The sequence below is a fragment of the Malus domestica genome, chromosome 17 (genome assembly GCF_042453785.1).
Source record: "Malus domestica chromosome 17, GDT2T_hap1".
NCBI lineage: Eukaryota > Viridiplantae > Streptophyta > Magnoliopsida > Rosales > Rosaceae > Malus > Malus domestica.
The window spans coordinates 27,761,606-27,787,611 of NC_091677.1; the positions used below are offsets into that span (position 1 = coordinate 27,761,606).

The 26,006-nt window shown below is 36.3% G+C and overlaps 3 protein-coding genes across 3 annotated transcripts; 1 reads left to right on the top strand and 2 right to left on the bottom strand.

Annotated features, from left to right (window-relative positions):
* Positions 1-63: 63 nt before the first annotated feature.
* On the bottom strand, positions 64-3,672 carry LOC103405595 (probable folate-biopterin transporter 3). The gene is made up of 5 exons (XM_008344606.4): positions 3,082-3,672; positions 1,947-2,206; positions 1,634-1,729; positions 1,386-1,556; positions 64-1,282 (listed from the first exon to the last, which is right to left on the bottom strand). Exons 1-5 carry the CDS (start codon positions 3,461-3,463, stop codon positions 692-694), a joined length of 1,500 nt encoding a protein of 499 aa, XP_008342828.3. The 5' UTR covers positions 3,464-3,672; the 3' UTR covers positions 64-691.
* A 3,648-nt stretch (positions 3,673-7,320) lies between these two features.
* Positions 7,321-10,761, top strand: LOC103405594 (AP2-like ethylene-responsive transcription factor At1g16060). The gene is made up of 8 exons (XM_008344605.4): positions 7,321-7,633; positions 7,799-7,881; positions 8,012-8,020; positions 8,150-8,238; positions 8,381-8,454; positions 8,554-8,604; positions 8,994-9,070; positions 9,875-10,761. Exons 1-8 carry the CDS (start codon positions 7,470-7,472, stop codon positions 10,426-10,428), a joined length of 1,101 nt encoding a protein of 366 aa, XP_008342827.3. The 5' UTR covers positions 7,321-7,469; the 3' UTR covers positions 10,429-10,761.
* An 11,785-nt stretch (positions 10,762-22,546) lies between these two features.
* LOC139193443 (uncharacterized) lies at positions 22,547-23,257 on the bottom strand. Its single transcript, XM_070816465.1, has 2 exons — positions 23,069-23,257; positions 22,547-22,903 (listed from the first exon to the last, which is right to left on the bottom strand). Exons 1-2 carry the CDS (start codon positions 23,255-23,257, stop codon positions 22,547-22,549), a joined length of 546 nt encoding a protein of 181 aa, XP_070672566.1.
* Between the last annotated feature and the right edge of the window lie 2,749 nt (positions 23,258-26,006).

The following is a 26,006-nucleotide window of genomic DNA, read 5'->3' on the forward strand; positions in this document are numbered from 1 at the left end:
GAAAGCATGTTTTAATAATTAATTTAGAAAGGATACGTCAACTTAAAGATATAAAACACACAGTGAAAAAGAGACCTATCTCAAATACAATAACATGAGATATGAATGTAATTGGATGCATGCGTGCAAACGTACCTGGATAAGTATCTTGTTTACGTATCATCTTTGCATCGAAAGTGTGAGAGACATCCTTAGACTTAAACAATTACAACGGAAAATATGTAACAAATCTAAGCTATTACAGACTCAGGCATTTTGCTAGGAATTTGCCAATTTTACACTAACAAGAAGAGAGTAAGAAAAATCGTCAGGCTGTCCATCCTTGCACTCCCACTTTATCTGACTATAGTGCTACTGGTTCTGAATCTCAGACCAGACAACTACTTCAGCTAGATGCATGCAACACCTGCACAATGACTTACCTCGAATCACCAAGCTCGTCCCATGTGCATTCTCATAACACTAGAGCGGTAATAGAACCTGTTGCGGAAAAAGATTGCTGTATGTGAATCCAAGTTCTTCACCATGGTAAAAGTATGATCAATAGTCTTTTGTAATTAGAGAACGTGAAAAATGCCTTCTCTCAAGGATGTGGCTATGACATTTCCAAAAACGGTTTCTCCAGTACCTCCCAACAGTCATTAGAAGCGATTCTTCCTCGACACTGCAGTTAACAAATCCCTAGTTCTGATCAAGTGCCAGTGACAAGGGAGGCCATTTCAAGTGTCTCGTACTCATGTACATCGTCGGCTTTTTTGGTCCTCAACATCTCAGATGGAAGAATGGATAAGTTGGGATCGCTTCTGGGTATTAGGAAAAGTAGCGCAATAGGAAAGATTCTCAACAAACTCCGGATCAAAATGGCCATCCAAAGATTTTCAAATTGTGTCCGCGTAATATTCAAGATGTGGAGTAAGAGGCCTCCAGCCCAAGTAGATGAGAGCATCCCTACATGGTCAATCGACATCAGTAACGCAAAGAAAGTGCCTTCGATACCCGCAGGGCAGAGTTTGGAACTAAGTACAAGGAGGGGCATCCACTTCATACGCCCAATCAACATAGTAACGGCTTCATCAATGACAACAAAAAAATAATCTGGCAAACCAAATTTCAAATTTATGCGCAACACCAATACCAAATCTAGCAACCCTGAAACACCATAGAGCAACTGAGTCCAGAAAAGAACATCCCTGAAAGGGTAATTTTTGAAAAAGTTCTGGTAGAGAAGGACCCCCAAAAGGGAGCCAACAGCACCTATAGAGAATATGGATCCGACAATCTCCTGTAGGAAGCATATAAACAATGAGTTTGGATTTAGGCGCACCAGACCAAACAACTTCCGGCCACAAGAAATGCACTAAAATTATAGAAGCATTTCCGGTTACCTTAGAGAAAGACGGACCCTCCTTTGCATCAGTGTACCAATAAAACATTCCTTCACGAACATTCAAGGCCAGAGCAAGTGACAAGTACATGTATAAACAAGGCCTCCATACGCTACCGCATTTTAATGTTGTCCACATAGCCTTACCAGCATCCAGTAACTTTACACTGACCTAAATTAAGAGATTGGCATGAGCATCAGAGAAAGCAGGTGCTAAAATGGGTAAATAAAAAAGTAAAGTAATCTCACCCCTTTATAAGCAAAGTTGCGCACATGAGATTCTCTATGCATTATCCCAACCAAAACGACCAGCCCTGGAGGGATGCTGAGCAACCCAAACACACCCTGTCATAGAAGTGCCAACTTCTACCGGTCAGAAAGCAATTTAAGCTGATAAATTATCTGAGTGGATAATGAAACTATACGAACACGATATGGTTCAATCGAAAGGTTGCCAAAATCCGATATCAAATCAAAGTTCTGTCTAATTTAACAGTATAAACATATACCAAACGATTGACAACGCCAAAGGTTTATGTCACGACTATAAGCGAAAGCATACCTTAGGGCCCACAAGGTGAACAAGAAACCCACTAAGTGAAAATCCGACCAGTGCCCCAACTGAAGAGCTCAGTCCACACAAGCTTTGCATGTCACCGGCAAGGGATGGATGGCTTATACTGTTCTGTGTAACACAGGCATCAATTGTTACATCGGCAATTGCTACTCCAGCACTCCCCGCCATCAGAGCCAGCAAGGACATTGTGAGATTTAAATTCTTGTCTAGTGATAACACAAGCATGGAGGTCACCCCAAGCAAACCTGGAAAGACCAACAGGAAAGTAAAAATAAGGGAACAGCGTTCAGGTAATGTAGTATTTTCTTCTTTATAATAAGGTCGTACTGCTAAAAGATATATAGTAATCGCCTTATACAGATTAAATTCGAAATTAGATTAGAAAAGCATGAACCCAAGTTACATGGCAACTCTTGGAGACAAACTAATGCAACATCTGATTACAAATACCTATGCAAATGGAAGTCAGGGCACTAAAGGGATATGGGACTTCAAAACTTAGCCAAAGATTACAATTGCCAATTTTACGAAAATTGATAGTTTCTCAATTTTACGAAAATTGATAGTTTCTCAATTTTACGAAAATTGATGTCGAATAATAAATTCATGTATGTATATATACAACAACAACAACAACAACAAAGCTTTATCCCACTAAGTGGGGTCGGCTATATGAATCCTAGAACACCACTGCGCTCGGTTTTGTGTCATGTCTTCCGTTAGAAGTGCTTTCTACTTGTCATAAATAAACTATTGTTAGCCCACATTTAAATGAACAGATGAATCCTCTACTTGAAATATGATACTCTCCTATTTACCATCATTTCATGCAATGCAGTTTCTGCAAAAATCATATGATGTAGCTGAAAAAGAAAATTATATGTGACAACATACAACACAACGTCCTTATTAAATTGCTCAAATTACCCCCGAATAAATTTGAATACGATGCCAATCCAAACTAGGTTGTTTACATATCAAGTAAGCTAGAACATAAAATGATCTTTAAATAACATAAAAATATGACCCCAAATTCAATAGAAAATAAAAGCAGCAGCTAAAATGATATAAAATCAAAACACACATTTATATAGAAAAATGAGTTGGTATCATAATTTACCAGCAAAAACGAAGTAGGGTTTTCGGCGGTAGCCAAGAACAGGAAGAGTGTCAGTGAGGAGACCCCAAAGAGGCTTCACAATCCATGGAATTTGGATGATCCCAAAGTATATTTGTGCCTCAGAAGGCTGCACTTTCTCTTCGTCTTTCAAGTAATACTGTATGCTAATTCTACTCAACCCCATGCTCAGACCCTGGCTGATTCCGTACACGATCACCACACCTACCACAAAGCTCCAATGCAACTCGCTGCTCAGCATTCTGAACCAATTTATGGGTGTCCATAGCAAATCTCGGACACCCTTTACTGGGATTTTCTGCTTTTGGTTCCCAGACTCAGGGTGAAGACTTTCTTTTTCAGGTTCTTCTGCTTCCATTTCCATGGCTGATAACTCTGCTTTTTCCTGCAAAATTTGAGAAAAAAAACACCCAGTTGATAAGTCTTGGTTTTCTGATGTGGGGTTGTCGAATTGGTTCTCAGAAGCTGCATCTGCAGGACTTTGACTTTAACTGCAACAGTTCAATTCTGTCAGGGGGACAGAGATCCAAGACCCCAGTAGACTTTCCCAAGGCAAAAATGGGAAACAACATTGCTGGGCTTTTTAGCTTTTCCTATTTTTATTTTTTGGTTAAAGGCTTTGGTCCAAGGTGAGAACACCTACGAATTTTAAGCTCAATAAAAAGCCCAATGGGTAAATGGACATTTGCTTAATTTGGCGGAATTTTACTAGTTTACTCGGATTTTCACTCTCCTAATTTTTATTTCGAGGCATTTTTCATCTTTGTAGTTTCTTTTTGGTTTCACGTTAGGTAAATCCGTCAAAGAAGTTGATTTTCCATCCATTTTTGTACAAGTCTTTTCATTTAGCAACTCATCACTCCATTTTCGGTTCAAACTCTCATCCCTCTCTTTTTTTCTAAAAAAAATTACCATTATCAAGAGAGGGAGAGGGTTCAAAACTACATCAATGTCTACTGGATTTTTTGTCAACAAAATTTTACGAAACTTTTGAAATCCCGGAACAAAATTCCTCGATCCAGCAGTGTTACCTAATACCTGAACTTTTAGTACCTCTAGTTAAGTATAAGAACCGATCGTGCTTGGTTACCTAATTTACAATGGAATGATTACTGCCTCCCTTTGGTTTTAGCACAACCATGCATCAAACGTTTGGCCAATTCCTTGTAGAGATAGATTTTTGGTGGTTAACCATGAAGAGTTCATTTAGCACAATTACACTTGATTGGGAAAAGAAAACCGCAAAGTGAAGAAGCATGACACACCAAGAAGTTTGCACCAATTGAAAGCTTTATAATTGGTTTTGCATATATATTAATTGATGAACATGCAGATGTACAGAATGGTAGGATCAGAATATGGACCATCTAATCCACACCACTGTAAGTTAATGAGACGATCCATTGGGTAGGAGTTCGACCATTTGTCAAAAATTGATTTCCCCTGAACTCTTAGCCACCAACAAGTGCGGAGCCATATAATTAGGCGCCCCTGCAATGTGGTCACAATCTTAGGGGGTTGTTAACTTATAGACAAACTCAAGCAGTCAATTATATGGCTATCAAAATTTTGGTTTCGTCATGGTAATCTACTTTTTTGGAGATCAGAAAGACTTATAGATGTATTTTAACTTCTTCCTGACAACCATTATATAACTTTAAATGTGGCGGTGCAAGTTATACTATCTTCAATGCATATGGAGTCCAATTTGACGTTTCATTTCAATTCATGTGCATTAGAGATGGATTAAGCCAAAACTTAGAGATATAGATATAGTCGTTGTATTTTCTAATTAGTGCGGGGGTCACAGTTTTAACTCTAAGGTTAAACTCAAAGTCAAATAAGACATTTCGTATAACTCTAAAGTCATGTACCCCAACTTTTTTGGTACATTACAGAGGAATTAAGTTTCAAACCCTACTCTCGCGCACACACCCGACCGAATACTAGAGAACAACAAATCCTATGTTTAGAATCAAGAACTTTAAATGTCAAGTTTGTGGTTGAATATATGACAGTTGAGAGTTGGAAACGAAGAAGAGTCTCTCGTTTGATAAGTATGAAATACATTGTGAAAGGGTTGATAGATTGAGAAAGTTTGATAATTAATATGAGAAATACTAAGGGGACTCTTTCAAGTTTAGACTCTCCATATACTGTCTGTCACCTTACAGTTTAACGTCAATTTGTGTGCCACTATTATAAAATATTGTGTAAAAAAAAATAAGTTGGCAGAGTCCATGGAAAGTCCCACTTTTGAGAGTCTCTTAACATTTCTCAATTTTTTTTTTACCAAACGATATTATCTACACTAAGGGGTGGGGGAGTGGGCTAACAATAATGTGTTTCAAATTATCTTTTGGCGAGAATCAAACCTAAAACATTTCACTTACAAATGAAGAGGAATACTATTAAACTGTAGTACTAAGTGGCAGCATTTCTCAATTAACATTGTGAATACTGACTAGGTCTCCGAACAAAGAGCTAGCTGCTAATATTAAGGTTTTGCTATAAACTGAAAAGTTAATACGAGCTTGCTAGTTAATGTCACATTAATGACTTGTATTCCAAATTTGACTATTGATTTGCATCTCATAAACAAAAATTCACTAAACTGATCATCTTAGGTAGTTAGAAGAGCCTAATTAAATTATCAAGAAGATTAAGAAGAAAAAAAACATGAAAATCGTTACGTTGGCCTATCTTCGAATGTTCAAAGCTTATACTTGACTCTAAATGCGGTGGTACAAATTATATCATGTCTATGCGTACAAAGTCAAATATAATTTTTAACTTGTTGGCGCATTAGAGAGAAACCGCGTCAAATTTAATTTTTCCACAATGGAGAGAGTCGAGACAATTAAGTTGTTAAGTCTGGATAACTACCCAATCTTTAGGGGTGTTTTCAAATTGGCCCTAACCTCTTAAAACATTTCAAATAACTGCCTAAAGTTTTGAAAAAATGAACATCTATTAGGTTCACTAGCATTTAGTGTTGACATAGACAAATATTAAGTGTGTTTTAACTCTCAAGTCCATTGTGGAGATTTGATGACTTTCCAAATTGACGCCATATACTTAAGCAAATTTATGGTTTAACTTAGCAAATGGGTCAATTTGGGGGTTAAAACTCTAAAGACGTCGATTAGTGAAAACCAACTTTAGTGTTTGTCCACCTCATTATTAAATGCTAGTAACGTCATCACCTAATGTTGGTAAAGAACCAACCATATGTTAATTTTGAAAACATTATAGGTAGTTATTTAGAATGTTTTAATATGTTAAGACTAATTTGAAATTATCTTAAAAGATTTGGTAGTTTTTTGTGCTCAACCGTTAAAATTAAACATACTTTTATTTTTTAATTTTCTGCCCTTGGGAGATAATAGATGATAAGTACCGACTAATTTGTTTGGCATTTGAAGAAAATTCTCGCATGGAGAAGGCATTTTAGGATAATAATTAAAAAAAATGGTAATAATTATTAGTAGAATGAATGAACGATAGTGAAAATAAATAAAAATGTGATGACGATATAGAATGATGGAGGAAGAAACAAAATAATCATACAAACAAGAAGAGAGGCTAAAAGGGGAGTTAGTTTATAAGTTAATTAAGGGTGAATAAGCTCATGAGCTTTCAAGTATACATTTTATATATGTAGTTGCATGCATGATACAATTGAATAAGTAAATGAATCAATAACTAGCATAATATGGGCTCGTTAATTGAAAGTGATTTTGGTAAAATTGATTTTGGGTTTCAAAAGCATTTGAAGTGCTTAAGTGTTTGTTTATGATCCACTTAAATTTTTACCAAAATTAGTTTCAAAAACATTTTCACAAAAAATACTTTCATTATTTTAAAAGTATATACAAATGAGCCATAAAATTGAAAGAAAAAAAGAGGTGCTATCAATTTTCAGTTTTGACAAATAGCCCCAGAAAGGTGGAAGTGAGGACAAGAAGTAGGAGACTAGATAAGCGCTTGGAGACGGTCACAAAAAGACTCTTGTGATTCAGCCGGCTCAACACTTCTATTCTCCCATCCGTTTAACCCCCTCCCCTCTTCCAATCCAATTTCCAATACAAACAAATATCCATTAATGTTATTTATTTTCCTTTTCATTCACACATTTTTGTGCCAAAAAAATTAAACCCTTTAATTAATTTTGTGCTCTCTCCCTCCAATATATTAGCACCTTCCTTGTCTCTTATATTTATATTATAATGGCCTAGTCACATCCATCATCTCCCTCCTTCTCTTCTCTCGCTCTGTGTCTATTTTTCTCTCTTACTCTATTTCCTCATTTGCTCTCTTTGGGTAAGAGAGAGAGAGAGAGAGAGAGAGAGAGACAGAGAGCCAGTTTAATGGCGAAAACCTCACAGCAAAACCAGAAGAATACTGCTGGAAGCACTAACAGGAGCAGCAGCACCACTAGCACTGTTACAACAACAAAAGTCAAGCGGACGCGGAAAAGCGTCCGCCGTGACTCTCCGCCCCAGCGGAGCTCCATATATCGTGGCGTCACGAGGTTATATCATATTCCTGGATGCACATTATAGTTAAATTTTATAGTTTCCATCATTTTCTTTTGCCTTTTCTTGTTGGGAGTTGGCCGGTTCTTGCTTCATTTCTGCTTTTAACTTAGGGTGATATATCACTGTTCAATATTATTGATTAATGTTGTTGAATTTAGGCATCGATGGACGGGTCGATACGAAGCTCATCTGTGGGATAAGAATTGCTGGAATGAGTCGCAGAACAAGAAAGGAAGACAAGGTAATTAATTTGGTTGTTCGTTTTCCTTAATTCTTTTTTGTTTTGCGGTTAACAACTTTCATTTTCTTGTGTTTTTGGTTTCCTGGTGGTGATGATGATATTGATGGAATTAATCCCAACTCAAATGCAGTTTATCTAGGTATGTCCCCATTTGAAAACAGCTTAATTTTCATTTTTTACTACCTTTTAATTCATAATTTGTTTTCTTTGTTGAGCAAGAAAATGGATCATCATTTAACTATATGAGGTAATATTTCAATATTTTTAGGGGCATATGATGATGAAGAAGCTGCTGCACGTGCTTATGACTTGGCAGCATTAAAGTACTGGGGACGAGATACAATTCTCAATTTCCCAGTATATTTTCTAACCCTACTGAAATTGGAGTTGGTGGATCCATCTCTGATCGAAAACATTTTTTTTAATTGATTATGTGATGTTATTTGCATATGAAATGGCATGAATCTACCTTAATTTTTATTTGTTTGTTTAATTGTAGGTATCCACATATGAAGAAGAGCTCAAAGAAATGGAGAGCCAGTCGAAAGAAGAATACATTGGATCATTGAGAAGGTGATAATTTTAAACTTGTATCTAGTATTTACTTTGATGATATATTATATACTACGATTTTTTAAATTTTAATTTTACTAATTTTTTATTAATTAACAGGAAAAGTAGTGGATTTTCTCGCGGTGTTTCGAAGTATAGAGGCGTAGCAAGGTACTTGTATTTTTTTAATTTTTTTTTTTTTTTAACAAGCGATAAGATAATTTCACATTAAATTTATCTTAACTATCGGGTGTAATATTTAAACTTAGGTGCAAGAGTAAAACAAACTGTTCTTGCTAACCTGGGTAAACTTATATCTTTTCATTCCAAATTAATTTTTATACTAAAACAATATAGTTAATTTTTTTTATACATTTTCACAAAATTTTGATTGTTTTGACAAGTTGCTAATCTCATCCATATACTCATATTTGGTTAGAAGGGGCATGTGCGTATAATTCAAAGTTGCTAAGTTGCCAAAAAGTTGAGAGACTGTCACAATCTATGCATATATAGGTAAGTTTGGTTTTTACTTTCTTTGATTTAATTCATCTGTGCAGACACCATCATAATGGAAGATGGGAAGCTCGAATAGGCAGAGTATTTGGAAACAAATACCTTTACCTTGGAACCTTCGGTAATTCCCACTTTTTACTATTTAGTATTTCTTTTATTACAAGCTATATTATTACTTTAAGTTGTATTAAACGGAAAGAAAATTAGGTGGAGTTTAAAATCAATGGTTTTTTCAATGTTCAATTAGAAATGTAGAAGATATTTGGTAATAAAAAGACCAAGAAAAACAAGAAATTTGGTTTGCCAAAAGAACTTGACAAAGAATCTTTTTCTTTCACTTGTGGGTTAACTTTGGTGCATGTCCTTTACCTAAATCCAGTTACAAGTTTAAAATGCCACGTGGAAAGATGTGACTCGTCGCACGTCATTGGTGTACCTCAACTACTAACACCAAAAAAGAAAGTTTTGCAATACATAATAAAAAAAAACAAGGCATATGGTCCAAGATAATAGGATAAAGAAAACAATGAAAATTACGCAAATCAAATCAATTTAGTTGGGATGTAGATCACCTAACCTCAACTGCCTAATGCACCTATTTAAAAAATTTTATTCTTATTTTTTACCGAGAAATGCTGAGAGGATTCGCTCAAAAGTAAAACTTTCACCTAATGTTTTTAGCAAATGTTTTATAAAATTGACATGAAAATTAACTGTTAAAATTGTAAAATAACAAGTCCATGGAGAGTCTTGAGAGAATTTCCTTAACATTTCTGTTTTTGTGAACTAAAATTTCTAGATCTTTCCACCAAAATTTGCTAGCAACTTAAATTCTAGTATTTAATGTTTCTTTGTTTGGATCCCACACCAACAATTACGCTTGTACAACCTTTGAATTTTATTGTTTTACTTTATTTCTTGGCAGCTACACAAGAAGAAGCAGCCACAGCATATGACATGGCAGCAATAGAGTACCGTGGACTTAATGCCGTTACAAACTTTGATCTTAGCCGCTACATCAAGTCTCTGTGCCCAAATAATACAAACGGGCCAAACGGCGATCAACAAAACCCTGACGGTGACCTCCATGTAATGCAAAACCCTGATGGCGTCCTCAACCAAATGCACAACCCTAATTGTAAACCAGAACTGGAGATCATGCCTGACCACACTAGTTCGAGTAGCGTTAGCGATTCTTCGGTTGTTTTGCCGCGGACGGGAAATGGTTCTTCAGCGTCATCTGCACTAGGACTCTTGCTACAATCTCCCAAGTTTAAAGAAATGCTTGAGAGATCCTCTGTTAAGGAATGCTCACCGACACTTTCGGAGCCAGAGATACGTCGACGCATTTTTCCTGATGACATTCAAACGTATTTTGATTGCCAAGACTTGAACAGCATTGCGGAAGGAGATGACATTATTTTTGGTGAGTTACAGCCGTTTGCTTCGCCTGTTTTTCACTGTGAACTTGATGCATAAAGATGATCCGCAAAGGAAGTTGAAGACGTATACTGGTATAGAATGAGACCGGTTTTATTTCGATGTTCTTGTGAATATGGAGGTAAAAGGACATCGTGATCATTGACACAGAAAGAGATGGTAAAGAAGAAAGTATGCTAATTCTTGTTGTTTATTGGTTGATTTTCATATAGATGGGAATATACATTCATTTATCCAATATTTTCATAAGAAGATAAGTTCAAAAGTTGGCATTTAAGGGCCACGCCTATTTACATCATTTCATATATATGTAGTGGTTGTGCTTATGTCCTATTTTTGGTACATAATTGAGGAAATTTTTTGTTTTTTTAATTTACTGTTTTTGGTGTTTAACATGTACCAAATAACTAAAACATTACGCGTGCATTTGAATAGGTTATGGATGTCGGTAAATAAATTATGTTTGATTGTAGTGGTTGCACTTACATCCTATTTGGTACATTAATGAGTTGAACATTTATTTTTAGAATTTATTGTTTTCGGTGTTTGACATGCACCGGATAATAAAACATTTGATATGCTTATGCATGGTACAAGACTAATGAATTATTAACATTAGGGTTTGTTGAATGGCAGAATAGGTCACTCCCTTCTCAATGAGGTTAGTCTTGCTTATTAAACTTCCAACTTGTTTAACAAGCAAGCGCACAAGTTGGAGGTTTTGTTAAACAATAGTTTTGGTATTAAAGAGCAACCATAACAAGTGAAATAGCGTATAGCTTGCAACATGTACCTTGTACCCTTTAGACAACGATCGAAGCAAATGCAAAGTTACGTAATTCAAAAGGTCCATTTCTCTGTGTATTGTATCTCAATAGGGCCCAATGTAGGGCCGAATAGGACTGTTGGGGGTATTTCAGGTCGTTAGTGGTTGGCAGCTGCCAATGAAATTTCTAATTTTTCTTAAAAAGTTGAAGTTGATGGCAATCCCTCGACACAAAAAAAGTTGATGGTGAACCCATAATTTAATGGCAAACTCTCTTAAACAGAAACTCTTTATCACCTCATATTTTTGATATAATATTTAATATTTGTCGTGGAAATTAACGAGGTTTGACTTTTATATCACATACAGATAATGAGAAATGCTAAGGAGACTCTTAAAAGGGTAATGTTAGGTTGTATGCAAAATTTTGTAAACTAAATGACATGAAAGTGAATAATTGGATTATTACTTATGATAAACATGTTCATTCCTATTAGTGATGTCTACAAATTTAATTTCTCCAGCATACCCATTTCAAAAGTAGAACTCTCTGTCACCTCACAGTCATGCCAACATCAAACATTGTGCCAAATACATATAAGGTAGCAAAGAGTCTAGAAAAAGTCTCATTTTTTTAAAGTCTCCTTAGCAAAGAGTATATGTACATTGAACTTGGCTATAATTAATACATTGACTTTTATACATTCTTAACGGTATTAGACAGACCGTATCCGATTAACAATGTAGACCTTGGTTAAATGATAGACCGTACACAATTTCTATGATTAATTTAAGGGTTCTTTAGAGAAAGACCCTTGAAACTCCTATTTTCCAAACAAAAACCCACCCAATATTAAACATTCAAATAAAACCCAAATTTCAAATAGACCACCATGTAGAATATATAACCAATTATTACAACATATTTACAACTTATGCCACAAAACCCTAATTATGTTAATTGATATTATTACTCACCCTAATTATGATTAGCAATTAACCCCATATGGAAATTTTACCTTTTTTGTTTCATAAATATTATTAACATATATATATATATATTAATTTACCCATATTCATAAACAATTATAGGCACGTTTTTCGTATGACAAAAAAAAAAGAATCCTTTGTACAATCAGTTATGTTGCATCAAATGATATTGTTTGATAAAAAAAAAATCAATTAATATTCTTTTATTTTGTAGATAAATTATTTTACACAGATTATTACATACATTAGCCATTTTTTATTTGTTATTATGTAACATCCCACATCGTCCAGGGGAGTGGATCCTCTAAGCCTTATATGTACATTCCCATCTCTACCTAGCACGAGGCCTTTTGGAAGCTCACTGGCTTTGGGTTTCTTTGGAACTCCGAAGTTAAGCGAGTTTGCGAGCAATCCTATGATGGGTGACCCATTAGGAAGTTCTTGTGTGAGCTCCCAGAAACAAAACCGTGAGGGCGTGGTCGGGACCCAAATCGGACAATATCGTGCTACGGTGGAGTCAAGCCCGGGATGTGGTGGGGGCCTGGGCTGGGCTGTGGCAATTTGGTATTAGAGTCAATCCCTGGCCAGAAGTGTGCCGACAAGGACGTCGGGCCCCTAAGGGGGGGTGAACTGTAACATCCCACATCGCCCAGGGAAGTGGATCTTATAAGCCTTATGTGCACATTCTCATCTCTACCTAGCACGAGGCTTTTTGGGAGCTCATTAACTTCAGGTTCCGTAGGAACTCTGAAGTTAAGCGAGATTGCAGCGAGAGCAATCCCATGATGGGTGACCCACTGGGAAGTTCTCGTGTAAGTTCCCAGAAGCAAAACCGTGAGGGCGTGGTTGGGGCCCAAAAAGGACAATATTGTGCTATGGCGGAATCGAGTTCGGAAAGTGGTCCCGCCCGGGCCGGGATGTGACATATTATATATGCGTGTTAAAAATAATTTATATATATGTATATGTAAAATATAAGTAAATTAATTTTTGATAAGAATTAAACAATAGGTAAATTATAAGTACATTATTTATTTATAAGAATTAAACAATATTGTAGGTATATTATGTTTCAAAAAAAAAGGGAAAATTGAAATTCATAAACAAAAAGTAGTAGATATATTATTTTTTTCAATCAAATTACATTCCTCTATTTTGTAGGTAATTTTTTTTAAATGCATTATTACATATACTAGGCACATTTATATTAGTTTTAGTAGGAATTATATATTGTAGGTACATTATGTTTGTACAAAAAAAAAAAGGTAAATTAAAATTCATAAACAAAAAGTAGTAGATATATTATTTTTTAATCAACCTACATTCCTTTATTTTGTAAGTAAATTATTATTACATATAAAATGTAGATAAATTAATTTTCAATCAAATAACATTCTTTTATTTTGCATGTATTATTACATAACTGAGATTATCTTATTACTAACACATATGTCCAAATAATTTACCTATATTTTTATGTAAATTACTCCGTAGTTCCCTTTCAGTTTTCATTTGGTAAGAAAATGACAAGATTAAATTAAAATTGTCTAATTTTATGCAAATTTGAAAAACAATTACGAAATCTTAAGGAAAGTATAACATAAATGTTTATTTATTTAATTTTTTTGGCCAGAAGCATTAACACTTTGTTATGATATATTAATATGCAATGAATTTAAAGATTAATGCATTTTTTTTCATTAATCCCTCCCTTCAAATTTGCATAGAATTAAATGTATACATTAAAATTGTAATTAGGGGTATTTTATTCATTTGAAAAATACAAAATGTGTAAGCTCAAACAAAATTAATGAATTTGCTAATGTGGAGCCTAGTTATTGGGTTTTATTCAAGTAAAAATACTATGTCGAGTTTTATGTGAAGAAACTTGAATTTCAAAGGCTAAAGTCACATTTTCAGTTAATTTAAATAATGTGGAAGTATTAGGGGGTAGGCACCGAATTCATATTTCCTTGCGTATGAAGATAATTCAGATCAACTAGCAAGATTAGTGGTAGTCAGTTTACAGCTGGGTGTATGGTTGAGCAGAATCCTAGATTAATGCGAGTCGGTTTATAGTTGGGTAATATAGTTGAGCAGATTCAAATTTGACCCAAGTAATAATTTTTCTTTTGACAAATGACCCAATTAATGATTTAATTTGCAGTTGGATGCATATGGTTGAGAAGTGATCTCAAGGTCCAAGTCCAAGGATCGTGTTCTTTTGTTTGTCTTAGCATTTGGTTGACTTTTGATTAAGTTTGAATTCACACACACACACACAAGATGTTTGTGGCAAGGTGACGTTTACTATTAAACCCAAAACACTACCACATCACCTTTACTGCTTTATCTATGTAAAAGATTATTAGACAATACCAAAACAAACAAATTTGAGTTTAGCTAATCTAACTTGAGCAGTGTGTTTCTCTTTTTATATATAAGTTCAAATCTTCATCTCAATAATTTATGAATTCAATGTAGAATATCGTATATATACACCATAGTAACCATAAAAGGAGGTAGATAAAAGAAGAAGAAAAAATTATTTTCATAAACCATCAACTAAGTTAAGTTATTATGTCCTTAGTTTTTTTTTTTTTTTTAATTTGTACAATTACTTGACCTAGCTAATTATACAATTTATACCCAAAAAACAATACTTCTAAGCCCCGTTTGGGGACCTGGATGGGATAACTTGTGATCAACTAAAATGAATTTGAGTCTAGTTCAGTTCGTTGTTTGTTGTGTCAAAATGTGATATGGACATGACTGGACATGATGAATTATGAATCCACAATAAAGTAAATTATCTAACTTATCTTTATACGTAAGTTATAAGTCTGTCTTACAAATTCTTGTCAATCCAATCTCATTCATAAGACCCAATTTCATCTAGCCCACCAAACGAGAGTTTAAGATTGAGCAAATTGCCTCCAAGAGGGTTGCATATACATACCAACTGAAATCGGCGGGTGTGATGGTTAGTGTGCGGGTGTGATTGTTGTAATGTGTACTGTGTAGGCAATAGCTAGTCATGGATGGTGGACCAACTCCACCACCCTCACCTTCTTTAGTACCTTAATTTTGACTTTATGCATGCACCGATGAAAGTTGTCGAATTCTACTTATTTTTCTTCTTTTATTGTTCTATTGGGAAAGGAATCCTCTCTGGATTCTTTCTTCTTAATCCATCAAATCAAGATATATGTGCTATTGAAAATTAATTCAACGGCTAAAATTATTATAACTTTTAAAGTGGATCCGTCTTTGTAACCATTGGATCAAATTTCAACGGTACGGATTCTCTAATTTAGTAGATTAGGAAGAACGGATCCGTAAATGATCCCTTCCGTTCTATTGTACTAAAGTAGGTCTACCGACAAAACGAGTTGTACTTGATCAGCTTGGTATTCAAGATTTCAACTTCGAGTTACAACAAGTGATGAAAAAATGTAATTGGTTTGCAAAAAAAAGAACTTTAAAGTATGTGTTTGGTCGTGCTGTTGTTATGTTGGTTAAGTCGTCTAGAACAAGCAAAGGGATAGAAAATATAGAAAACTTCATTTTAATCCTTAACAAAGATAATTTTTAGATTAAAATCATGAATAAGATCAAAATTTAATTTAGTTTCTTGATACATTAATAACCTCATTTGTTAATTATATTTTGATTTTTTAATTATTTCTCTTTTTCTTCCTAATTTTTAATGTATTAATTTTATTTCATTATAATTATAATTTTCATTTCATTTATCGTAATATATTTTGTTGTAAACATTTAGATAAACTAATTTTTGTTATACAATATATTTCGATGTATTTTGTCTTCTTCATTTAGGTACGTTAAATTTATTATAATAGATTTCGGTATATACATTTAGGTACACATTTTTCGGTACATACATTTCAATACAAATATTTAGGTACATTAATTCAATATAATACATTTTGGTACTAACATTTTGGTGCATACACACACATTTAGGTACATTAATTTAATATAATACATTTCGGTGAGTATATTTCGGTACTAACATTTAAATACATTAGTTCAATATAATATATTTTGGTACTAACATTTAGGTACATTAATTGAGTCTTTCAAATTTGAAGAATGTTAAATAAAATTAATAAATTAAAAAACTCTTTTTTGGTCAAAAAATAAATTAAAATTTGTATATTAATAAATTTAAATATTTAATGGGAGACATTAAATAAAATGCACATTAATTATTTTGAATTAGGGACACATCAAAAGATTATAATGAATATGTAATTGTTTGGACCCGATTTTATACTATCGGCCTGAGCAATCGTGACCGTAGAATGGGTAAAATTCTGAGCTATTGGATTGGAATAAGGTTGAGATAATTGATTAATAATTTGTTTAGATAATATTATGATTTTGATTATCACAATGTTATCTAGGAAATTATTGAGGAAAATATTTCTAAAAATGTAGAGATAATTAAGGAGTCCAAAAGATTGAATGCTATCGGATTAGAAGATTGAAGATAAGTTTTTGATATCAAATTGCATGCACTTGGTCTAGATAGTTTTTGAAGTTCTTCAATCGCATTAAGAAACCCAAACCATGCCGTTATTTTCCAATATTGGGATTCTATCCTAATGCATGTTTTTGGGTTGGTTCTGTGCACGTGGCTTAAGTGTCGTGCGGTTAAACATTTTCAGAGGAGGTGTTTTGTTTTGCATGTGTGCGTGTGGTTGGAAGAAAAGCATGTGGCAAGCAAGGCTGCACACGGGCAAATAGGTGGTGATAGGCTTCGGCCTATCAGGAGATAAGGAAATGGCCACATGGAATGCATCTAGAAGATAAGAAGGGAAAAACATGGGCTTTTTGAATAATGGTGATAATACCGAAGCAAAGTCAAGTGATGATGGCTTTCTGTCATTTGCTAAAGGATAGACTCTCACTTATCTAGTTTGAATTGAAATCAAATTCTACACTAGTGTGAAGCCGCGCCACACAATGTTTGCTTCTATAAATACCAAGCAGCAGACGACTAAGAGGCCCCCTTCAATTCAATACACAAACTGCTCTGTGCAAACTCTCGCTCTACACGAAACCTCTCAACAACCTTGAGATTTTTATTTTCTTTTTCACCGACACATCTTCAGTTTGGATAAATAGCATTGTGAAGGCAACCGGTGAACATCTTCGGTTTGGATAAACAGCACTATCGTCGGAGAATCAGCCGACCGCGAAGCACCTTCAATTTGGATAAGCAACAATGCGTCAAGGCTGACCGGTTATCTATCCAAGTCTCGGTCGAGAAAGGTTTTCGAATCCTTATTGGCAGAGGTCATTTCATGGACCTTCTCGGTGAAGTGAGGTGTTATGAATCACCAAACTCGGTGCGTTGAACATCGAGTTATTTTATGATTGGATACTCACAAGTTGGATTTAGAGTTCGGCATTCTAATAGCCGAATCACATTTACTATTAAAACGTACATCTGCTTTGAATACTTGTGTCCATATAGTCTAGTGTCGATTCGGCGTGCTTATACTCTTACGAATATAATCACCATGACCGAATCTGACGCCAACGATTTATGAACTTCGTAGAACTAGCAACCTTGTCTTCAGGCTCTAGAACCTGAAGGCCGAGAGTATTCCTTCTTCAGCTGCAATCGCAAAATCGAGAAGTCAACAGCGCACCCAATGCAACATCAACATATTTTACTCCTCGGCCGAGCTCGGCCGATGAGTTGGCACGCCCCGCATCAACCAAATGACGTAGTTTGCTCACTAGTTACTCGGCCTGCACGCCATGTAGGCTTGGTAGTTTTTAGGGTCAATAGTAATATAACACCAGGTTTATTTTAAATTTCAATTTTCTCGAAGGATTAAAGTTAAAAAAAAACCCTTAGAAGATACATGGAGCGATATAGATATTGAATAGATAACTGAAAGTGGAGATAATTTTTTCAAGTGGTAAGGAGTTTGTTCCGTTTAAGTAAGGTCTCGAGTTCGAGTCTTGTGAATGGAGAAGCCAACATTGGGAAAGCTTGCCCCCCGAATGGGGTCCGACCTGGCTCGAGGGATTAGTCATCGCCTATGTGTGGGGGATACCCTGGATTCATAAAAAAAAGTGGAGATAATTTATTGCTTATTCAAGAAAGAGTTGATGAGCCAAATTATGAGACTTCAGATTGTGAAGAACCTTACATGAAATTGGTCATGAAGCATTTCAATGATTTTTTTACAACTTTGAAGAATAAGAAGGAAATTTTTTTAATCAAGGTAACTTTTTCGCATGGTGAAATATCCAGGATTGAACCTCAATTTTAATCTCAGCTGGAGACGGGTGGAAAATTGAGATTCTCTCTTTCTTGGGGTTTCACTTTTGTTTCTTTTTAATGATTTTTTAAGTATCTTTAATTATATTAATTTTTAATTAGTAAATGAACAATTTACTTATTGGCTAATTTAAAAAAAATAGTAAATGAATTATTTACTAACTCATTAATAGAAACTTAACGGAAGTGAATTTTTTTTTTTTTTTTTGTCAAAGGGTAATAATATTAGATACGAACATAAATGTTTACATCAATAGCCAGAGTGTTAAATAGTCATTTCGGCTCCAAGCAATCCCACAAATGAGACCCCCCATACGCGTGACAAACTGTGCCAGCAAATGCGCAGCCTTATTACAGGCACGAGGAGTATAAAGAAATTCCACAAACTCCAATTGGTTTCTACTAAACTCAATGTCCCATAATATTCCTTCCATGCTAGCCTCCGGCAAAAGAAGACCATTTAACATCTCCACAAGCATCTTCGAGTCTGTTTCAACCTGAACCCTTCCATAACCTTTCTCCATACAAGCCAATAAACCCCGCCTCACCGCCTCCGCTTCCACTATCAAACTAGACCCACAGAAGACACCCCCTCACCCCCGACTCTCTGAAAAATCCCAGCAAAGTCTTTAGCCACCCACCCAAACCCACCAATCCCCGTTCGTGAACACCATGCACCATCACAATTAACTTTAATAGTTTTAAATGGAGGCTTCACCCATCTTGCTTGAACCATCCCCCTACCCAGCGTTACGGCCTTGTGACAACTCTTTGCTCCCCCCTTCTCCCTCAAGCTCACTCCATTGACGAAACAAAGACTCCAAAGCAGATCAAGGCTCCACTATAGACTTCTCAAAGACCACGGTATTCCTACATTTCCAAAGACGCCACAACCCACATACCACCCATCGCATAAGCTTGCCCGCCTCAACCTCATCACTATATTTCTTCCACAACCACTTCCAACATTCCAAGAAATCATCACCCTCCACCAAATTCACATCCAATTGTAATGGTGAACCAAACGAAAACACTCTAGCAAATGAGCATTTGAAGAAAAGATGTACATGTGTCTCTGTATCCTCCCCACACTGTGGACAACAAGTCTCTAACTGTATCCCCCGGCATTGTAAATTAACACGAACCGCCAAAATATTTTTGCATCCTTTCCAAATGAAATGCTGGAGCTTCGGAGGTACCCGCAACTGCCACACATCAAGCCAAACAGGGTCCTTAAGATGACCCTCGCTTGGTTGACCCGTGCCCTTTCGACCCAGTTCACCATTTCGCTCCATTTCCTAAGACACCTTATATCCCGATTTAACCGAATATACCCCATTCCATGTATAATGCCAAGTAATATGATCCGGACAACCAAATCTGCTAATCAGTAAGCCTAAAATAATACGGCCTTCATCAATGTTGAAGCAATTTTCAATCACATCTTTCTTCCATGTACCGTCCGGTGCCACCAGATCTACAACCAACTGTGGCATCTTCAAAGACCTGGAAATAGCTCGGAACGAGCAAGGAATAGGTAACCATGGATCCAATTGAATCCAAATATTACGACCATCACCCACCCTCCAACACAAACCTCCATTTAATATTTTCCGGCCTTGCAAAATACCCTTCCACCCCTAAGAAGTTCCTCTACCCACCGGTGCATCCAAGAATGACGAAGAAGGATAATATTTTGCTTTAAGAGTCCTTGCCAATAGAGAATCTAGGTTGCACATAATTCTCCACCCAACCTTCCCAAACATGGCTAAATTAAACGAAATAATTTCCTTAAACCTAAGGCCTCCCTCAGTCTTACCTTTCGCCAATTTGTTCCAGGTCATCCAATGAACCCCCTTATGTGTTTTTTGGTCTCTCCACCATAACCGAGCAATTACTTGCTCAATCCCCTTAGCCAACCGAATAGGAAGCTGAAAACATGACATAGTATAATTAGGCATAGCAATCGCCACACTTTTCAAAAGAACCTTCTTCCCAGCCACCGATAGAAACTGCTCCGCCCAACGGTTTGGTTTGGTGCGGTTTTGAGTGAAACCAAAACCGAAACCAAAATTTTTTGCGGTTTGATTCGGTGCGGTTTTGAAGCCAAAACCGAAATGAAACCAAACCGTTTGGTTCGGTTCGGTGCGGTTTCAAATGGTTTTGGTTTGGTTTTTAAGAAAAAATGTACAATTTGCGATTAAACATATTAATAAGCATTTCCCAATAGTAATAGGAAAAAGACATTTGTTATATAAACAATTAGCATGTTACATGCAGTTGTGATGTTAAAATATGTTTGTGCAACAAAAGGGTGTCCCGTACAAGGTATAACATAAAACAAGTTGAATAACTTTGAATTCATTAAACATGAGTGAAACTTTCATACTAGAATATATGATATTATGCTTCAAATGAGTGGACTTCATTAGATCATTGTTCGACTCTTGATAACAAGATTAGTCCACCCTTGTACATATGTGTGTGTGTGTGTGTGATGGTATAAAATAACAAAGGTCATTGAAGTTAATGAATGAAAGAAAGTGATGAACGATGATATTCTAGTGTGGTTGTGTTCATACTAAGTGCATGAATTCTAACAAACAACCAATTAAAACATGAAATTTAATATGGACATTTAATTAAATGTTTATTAATATTTGCGGTACGGTTCGGTTTCGGTGCGGTTTTCAAAAGCCAAAACCGAAATCAAACCGTTTTCTATGTTGCGGTTCGATTTCAAAACCGAAACCATTCCAAAACCGCAAAACCAAACCATTCGGTGCGGTTCGATTTGGTTCATGTTTCGGTTTCGGTTTTCGGTTCTAAGTGCCCACCCCTACCGCCCAACCATTAATTCTCTCTTCCAGCTTATTTTGTATGTCTTCGAACACCTTCTTTTTGGAGACCCCAAAATCTGCTTGAATACCCAAATACTTGCCAAAAGTATCCTGATAGTTAACTCCCAATATTCTTGATAACTGGTTCCTCAAAATTAGGGAGCATGTAGGACTAAAAAAAACCGAGCTTTTCTCCAAATTCACTTGTTGACCCGAACATTCAGCATATTTTTTAAGCACACTATTAATATTACTAGCCTCCATCTTCGTAGCTTGACAAAAAAGAACTGAGTCATTTGCAAAAAACACATGAGAAATAGGTACAGCATTATGGGCAACCATCATTCCCCTAACTCCCCCAACCCTCTCTTCATTTTGTAAAAGTGCAGATAGTCCCTCAGCATAAATCAGGAACAAAAACGGCAATAATGGATCTCCTTGCCGTAATCCTTTACATGGAGTGATATTTCCGGAGGCTTCCCCATTAACTATTACACTATAAGAGACTTTTCGGACACACTCCATCACCCACTGACAAAATAAATCATCAAAACCCAATTTATGAAGCATAGCATTCAAAAACAGCTATTCAACCCGGTCATAAGCCTTCGCCATATCCAGTTTCAATGCCATGTGGTTGATCCCGTCCTCATTCCCTTGCTTTATAGAGTGGAGTAATTCATGAACCAAAAGTATATTGTCAGAGATTTGTCTTCCTGCCACAAACGCCGACTGATTCAGACTAATCACCTTAGAGATAACTTTCTTTAAGCGATTCGTTAACACCTTTGAAATAATCTTATACACCACGTTGCACAAAGATATTGGCTGAAATTGGGTCATTTTCCTTGGATTATCTACCTTTGGGATAAGCACAATATTTATGTGATTTAACTCCTTTAACAAGCAGCCACTCTGAAAGAACGTTTTAACCATACCAATGACCACACAACCTACCGTTTCCCAATGGTGCTGAAAGAAACCAGCATTAAACCCATCAGGACCAGGTGATTTAGTTGGGTACATCTGGAAAATAGCATGCTCAATCTCCACATCCAACACAGGAGCAACCAACAAATGATTTTCCAAACTACCCACTCTACTCGGCACACATTCTATAATTTCCATAAAATGAGAATTCATGGACGTAGTAAATAAGGTTTGGAAATATTGGATGGCAATACCTTGAATACCCATACGATCCGTACACCATGTTCCATTCTCCCCTTCTAACCCTCAGATAGTATTCCTCCGTTGCCATTTCATTGTTTGTGCATGAAAAAACTTTGTATTCTTCTCCCCTTCCTTCAACCATTGCACTCTTGACTTTGTGCGCCAATAGGTTTCCTTAATTTTAATGGCCTGTTTAAACTCTGTTTCCATCGCTCTAATCCGAACTCCATCAAAGACCGGTTGTTGATAAGCACTTCTAAGCTCCTCTTTCAACCTACATATCTCATTTTGTTCATTTCTACCAGACTTCTTACGCCATTGGAGCAATCCAAACTTCACTTTCCTTAAATTAGACACCAATATATGCGCTGGAGCACCATTATGCGTCCTCTCCCACTCCTGTCGCACCACCTCACTACACTGTTCATCATGATTCCATCGAGGATCATACATAAACCATTTCTTTCTGCGAGGTTGCACCACCTCAGTAGAAAGAACTAACATCGCATGATCCGACCTTTCCAACACCACATGCCTAACTATGGCATTCGGATAACAATTCACCTAATCATTTGTAGCAAGTGCCTGGTCAATTCTCTCCTGAATAAATCCTTCATCACGTCGATTACGCCATGTGAACGGGTACCCCTCAAACCCCAAATCCAATAACCGTGAGGTAGTAACAAAGTTCCGGAAGGACGTCATACTTGCTGCCATCCGCATGTTTCCTCCATCCTTTTCCGACTCCAACAATACATCATTAAAATCACCCATTATTAAACAAGGTTCCAAATAATTTGCTAAACGATTAGACAAAATGGCCAATTGTTAAGCCCTTTTTTTATTATCCGTACTTTCATAAACTATTACAAGCCGCCAATTATTATGGTGAACCCCATCCTCAATCATAATTTCAATAAAAAAACTCTCCATACTTAACTAAAACCACATCTTTAGCATCTTTCCAAAAAATACACATACCACCCGCAGTACCCCGAGGCTCAATAGCATGCACACACGCCATTCCAAGCCTCCGCCTTAAGTACTGATATCTTTCACTTTGATTCTTAGTTTCCACAAGAGCCACCACTGCGGGGGAGTGGAGCCGATTCTACTCCAAAAAATCATCAACTGTTAGGTCTCCCCCTATACCCTGACAGTTCCAACATAGGATATTCATTGCAATCACGGAAACCCCTTATAGTAGCCTCCGCATGATCCCTCCTGGACCTAGGGTTTTTATTCATTCGAGCCAAACCATCTGCAGCAATCACCATTTGCGCATCATCATCATCCTCACGGCTTCTTTTTGCTCCATATTTCGATACCACCTTAATTATGGGTAGTAGATTAAAAGGGTCAGAATCTTGAGACAATGAACCACCAACTGTCCCCGCACCCACCACCTCAGACTCTATCACAGTACCAGGACGATTTTCATGCTCCAACATCACCGACAAATTTAGATCAATGATAGCAACCTTGTCAGGATGTTCTTCCAGTACTATGAAACCCGCTTTAGTCGCTACTACACCCCTCGGTCCAATCCATCCATCCCGAATCAAAAGCTCACTCCCATGCCACCCGCTGTCTCTCCCTCTCCTCCGCCTTCTTAGCACGAGTATCCTGTTGAACAGAATCCACCCCATCACCCTGCCTCCTCCAAGATGAGTTGGAGGCCGACCCACTCCTCCTTCTAACTCCCCTCTGTATCACATGTTGACCAATTCCCACAAGCCAATTCCCCCTTAGATTAAACTCCGCATCAAGGCCCTTAAAAGCATATAGAGCCTCAATATCCTTCACCGAAGCACGTTCCCCCATAGCTTCCTCCTTACACCACCAAGTAACATGTCCCATTTTACCACAAATAAGACAATAATTAGGCAGCCCATCATAGCGAAAATCAACCCACATCTCCCCATCAACTGGGAACTCCACGTTTGCTCCCCGCATAAGAGGTTCACGAACGTCAAAGGAAATCTTCACATGAAGAAATCTTCTGTCACGCCCATCATCCTTATCCACCTTAAGAACCGAACCAATCAACCCACCAATGGCAGATGCCACAACATCTGTCATGTTCAACGAGGGTACATTATGTAATTGCACCCACATCGTGGTAAGGAAAAAAAACATTTAGATTTTAAACACAGCGACCAAATCGACTAAATTAAAAACACAGTAATCTAAATAGATTTTAAGTATAAACACAGTAACTAAAAAAAACATTTAGATTGTAGAACCTTGGGACGCATCAAACCTAGGGGCATGTCTACGAAAGGGAATGGAACGGTGGGAACTGGAATTGCACATATCCCAAACAAAGTAACTGGTAAGGACCAATGAAAGAATAAAAGTTACTAGAAAATAAAAAAAAATAGTTATTCTCTCTACTGAAAATGTAAGAATATTAGTTTTACTAAAAATAATTAGTTACAATAAGGGAATTTTAGTAATCACATTAATTTTCATTCCGATTCATGTGAATTAGTAAACAGTTTATGTAAATCAATATCATTCATACTCCGATTCCAGCCAATTTTTAGTAAACGTCTTTAAGAGGAATTTGATTCTGATTTCACCTCATTCTAATTCCTCCTCAATTCAATTCATCCTAATCTGATTACGGATTAATAAACAAACCCTAGATACAACAAGCTCAGACAAAGAGGATTGAAGCATCACTGCAAAGGTTAGTAGAATTTCAAAACATATCCAATTTCATGTGTGTTCGTGTCGCATAAGAACATGTTATTTTTATTTACTTTTAACAAAAACAAAAACTTTAAATAAATAAAAAAATTGCCATTTCATGAGCTTCATCATTGATTTTGGGGTGTGCTATTTATACATCTATTTTTACTTCTCAAACACTTTTTTAATTTTCGACCATCAGGTCAAATAAATTGAAGAATATCAAATGACAGAAATCAACAAAGGGTGTAAGAAGTAAAAAAGGGTGTGTGGATATCACACCTCTTGATTTTCTGTTTTGTGCATAATCACTTAAGCTCTGCACTCATGACTGCACATTTCTACCATTCCCTCAGTCTTTGGTTTAAGTAGCTTGAGCTTAGAATCCGCCACACACTCTACAAAAAACAGTATTCAGTACCGGACAACAATGCAAGTCCAGTTACAAAAACTCACCACTCTGGCCTGTTTTCGGCTTCCAAATAACGTCAATGCAACCCTTTTTAGGGTTTTCATTCTTCTTCTTCATTCTTCCTTTAGGTCCGTAAACCGCATCATGAGCTTTCGTATCTCCTATAAAAACCAACAAAACAAACCTAAAAATAAACATCCACTTGAACAAATTGGAGGTACTCTAAGCCCTTGTTCATCCACTTGAACAACTTGGAGGTACTCGGACCTAAAAATAAATACACTTTGATTTGGATAAATTTGCAAACCTAACCCCTAAAGTTCACATCGCACAAGTCGTCGCGGATGTGAATTGCCATTTTAGCAGAAAGCCCTCAACGCGATTAGGGCTTCGAACAATAATGGGATGAAACAT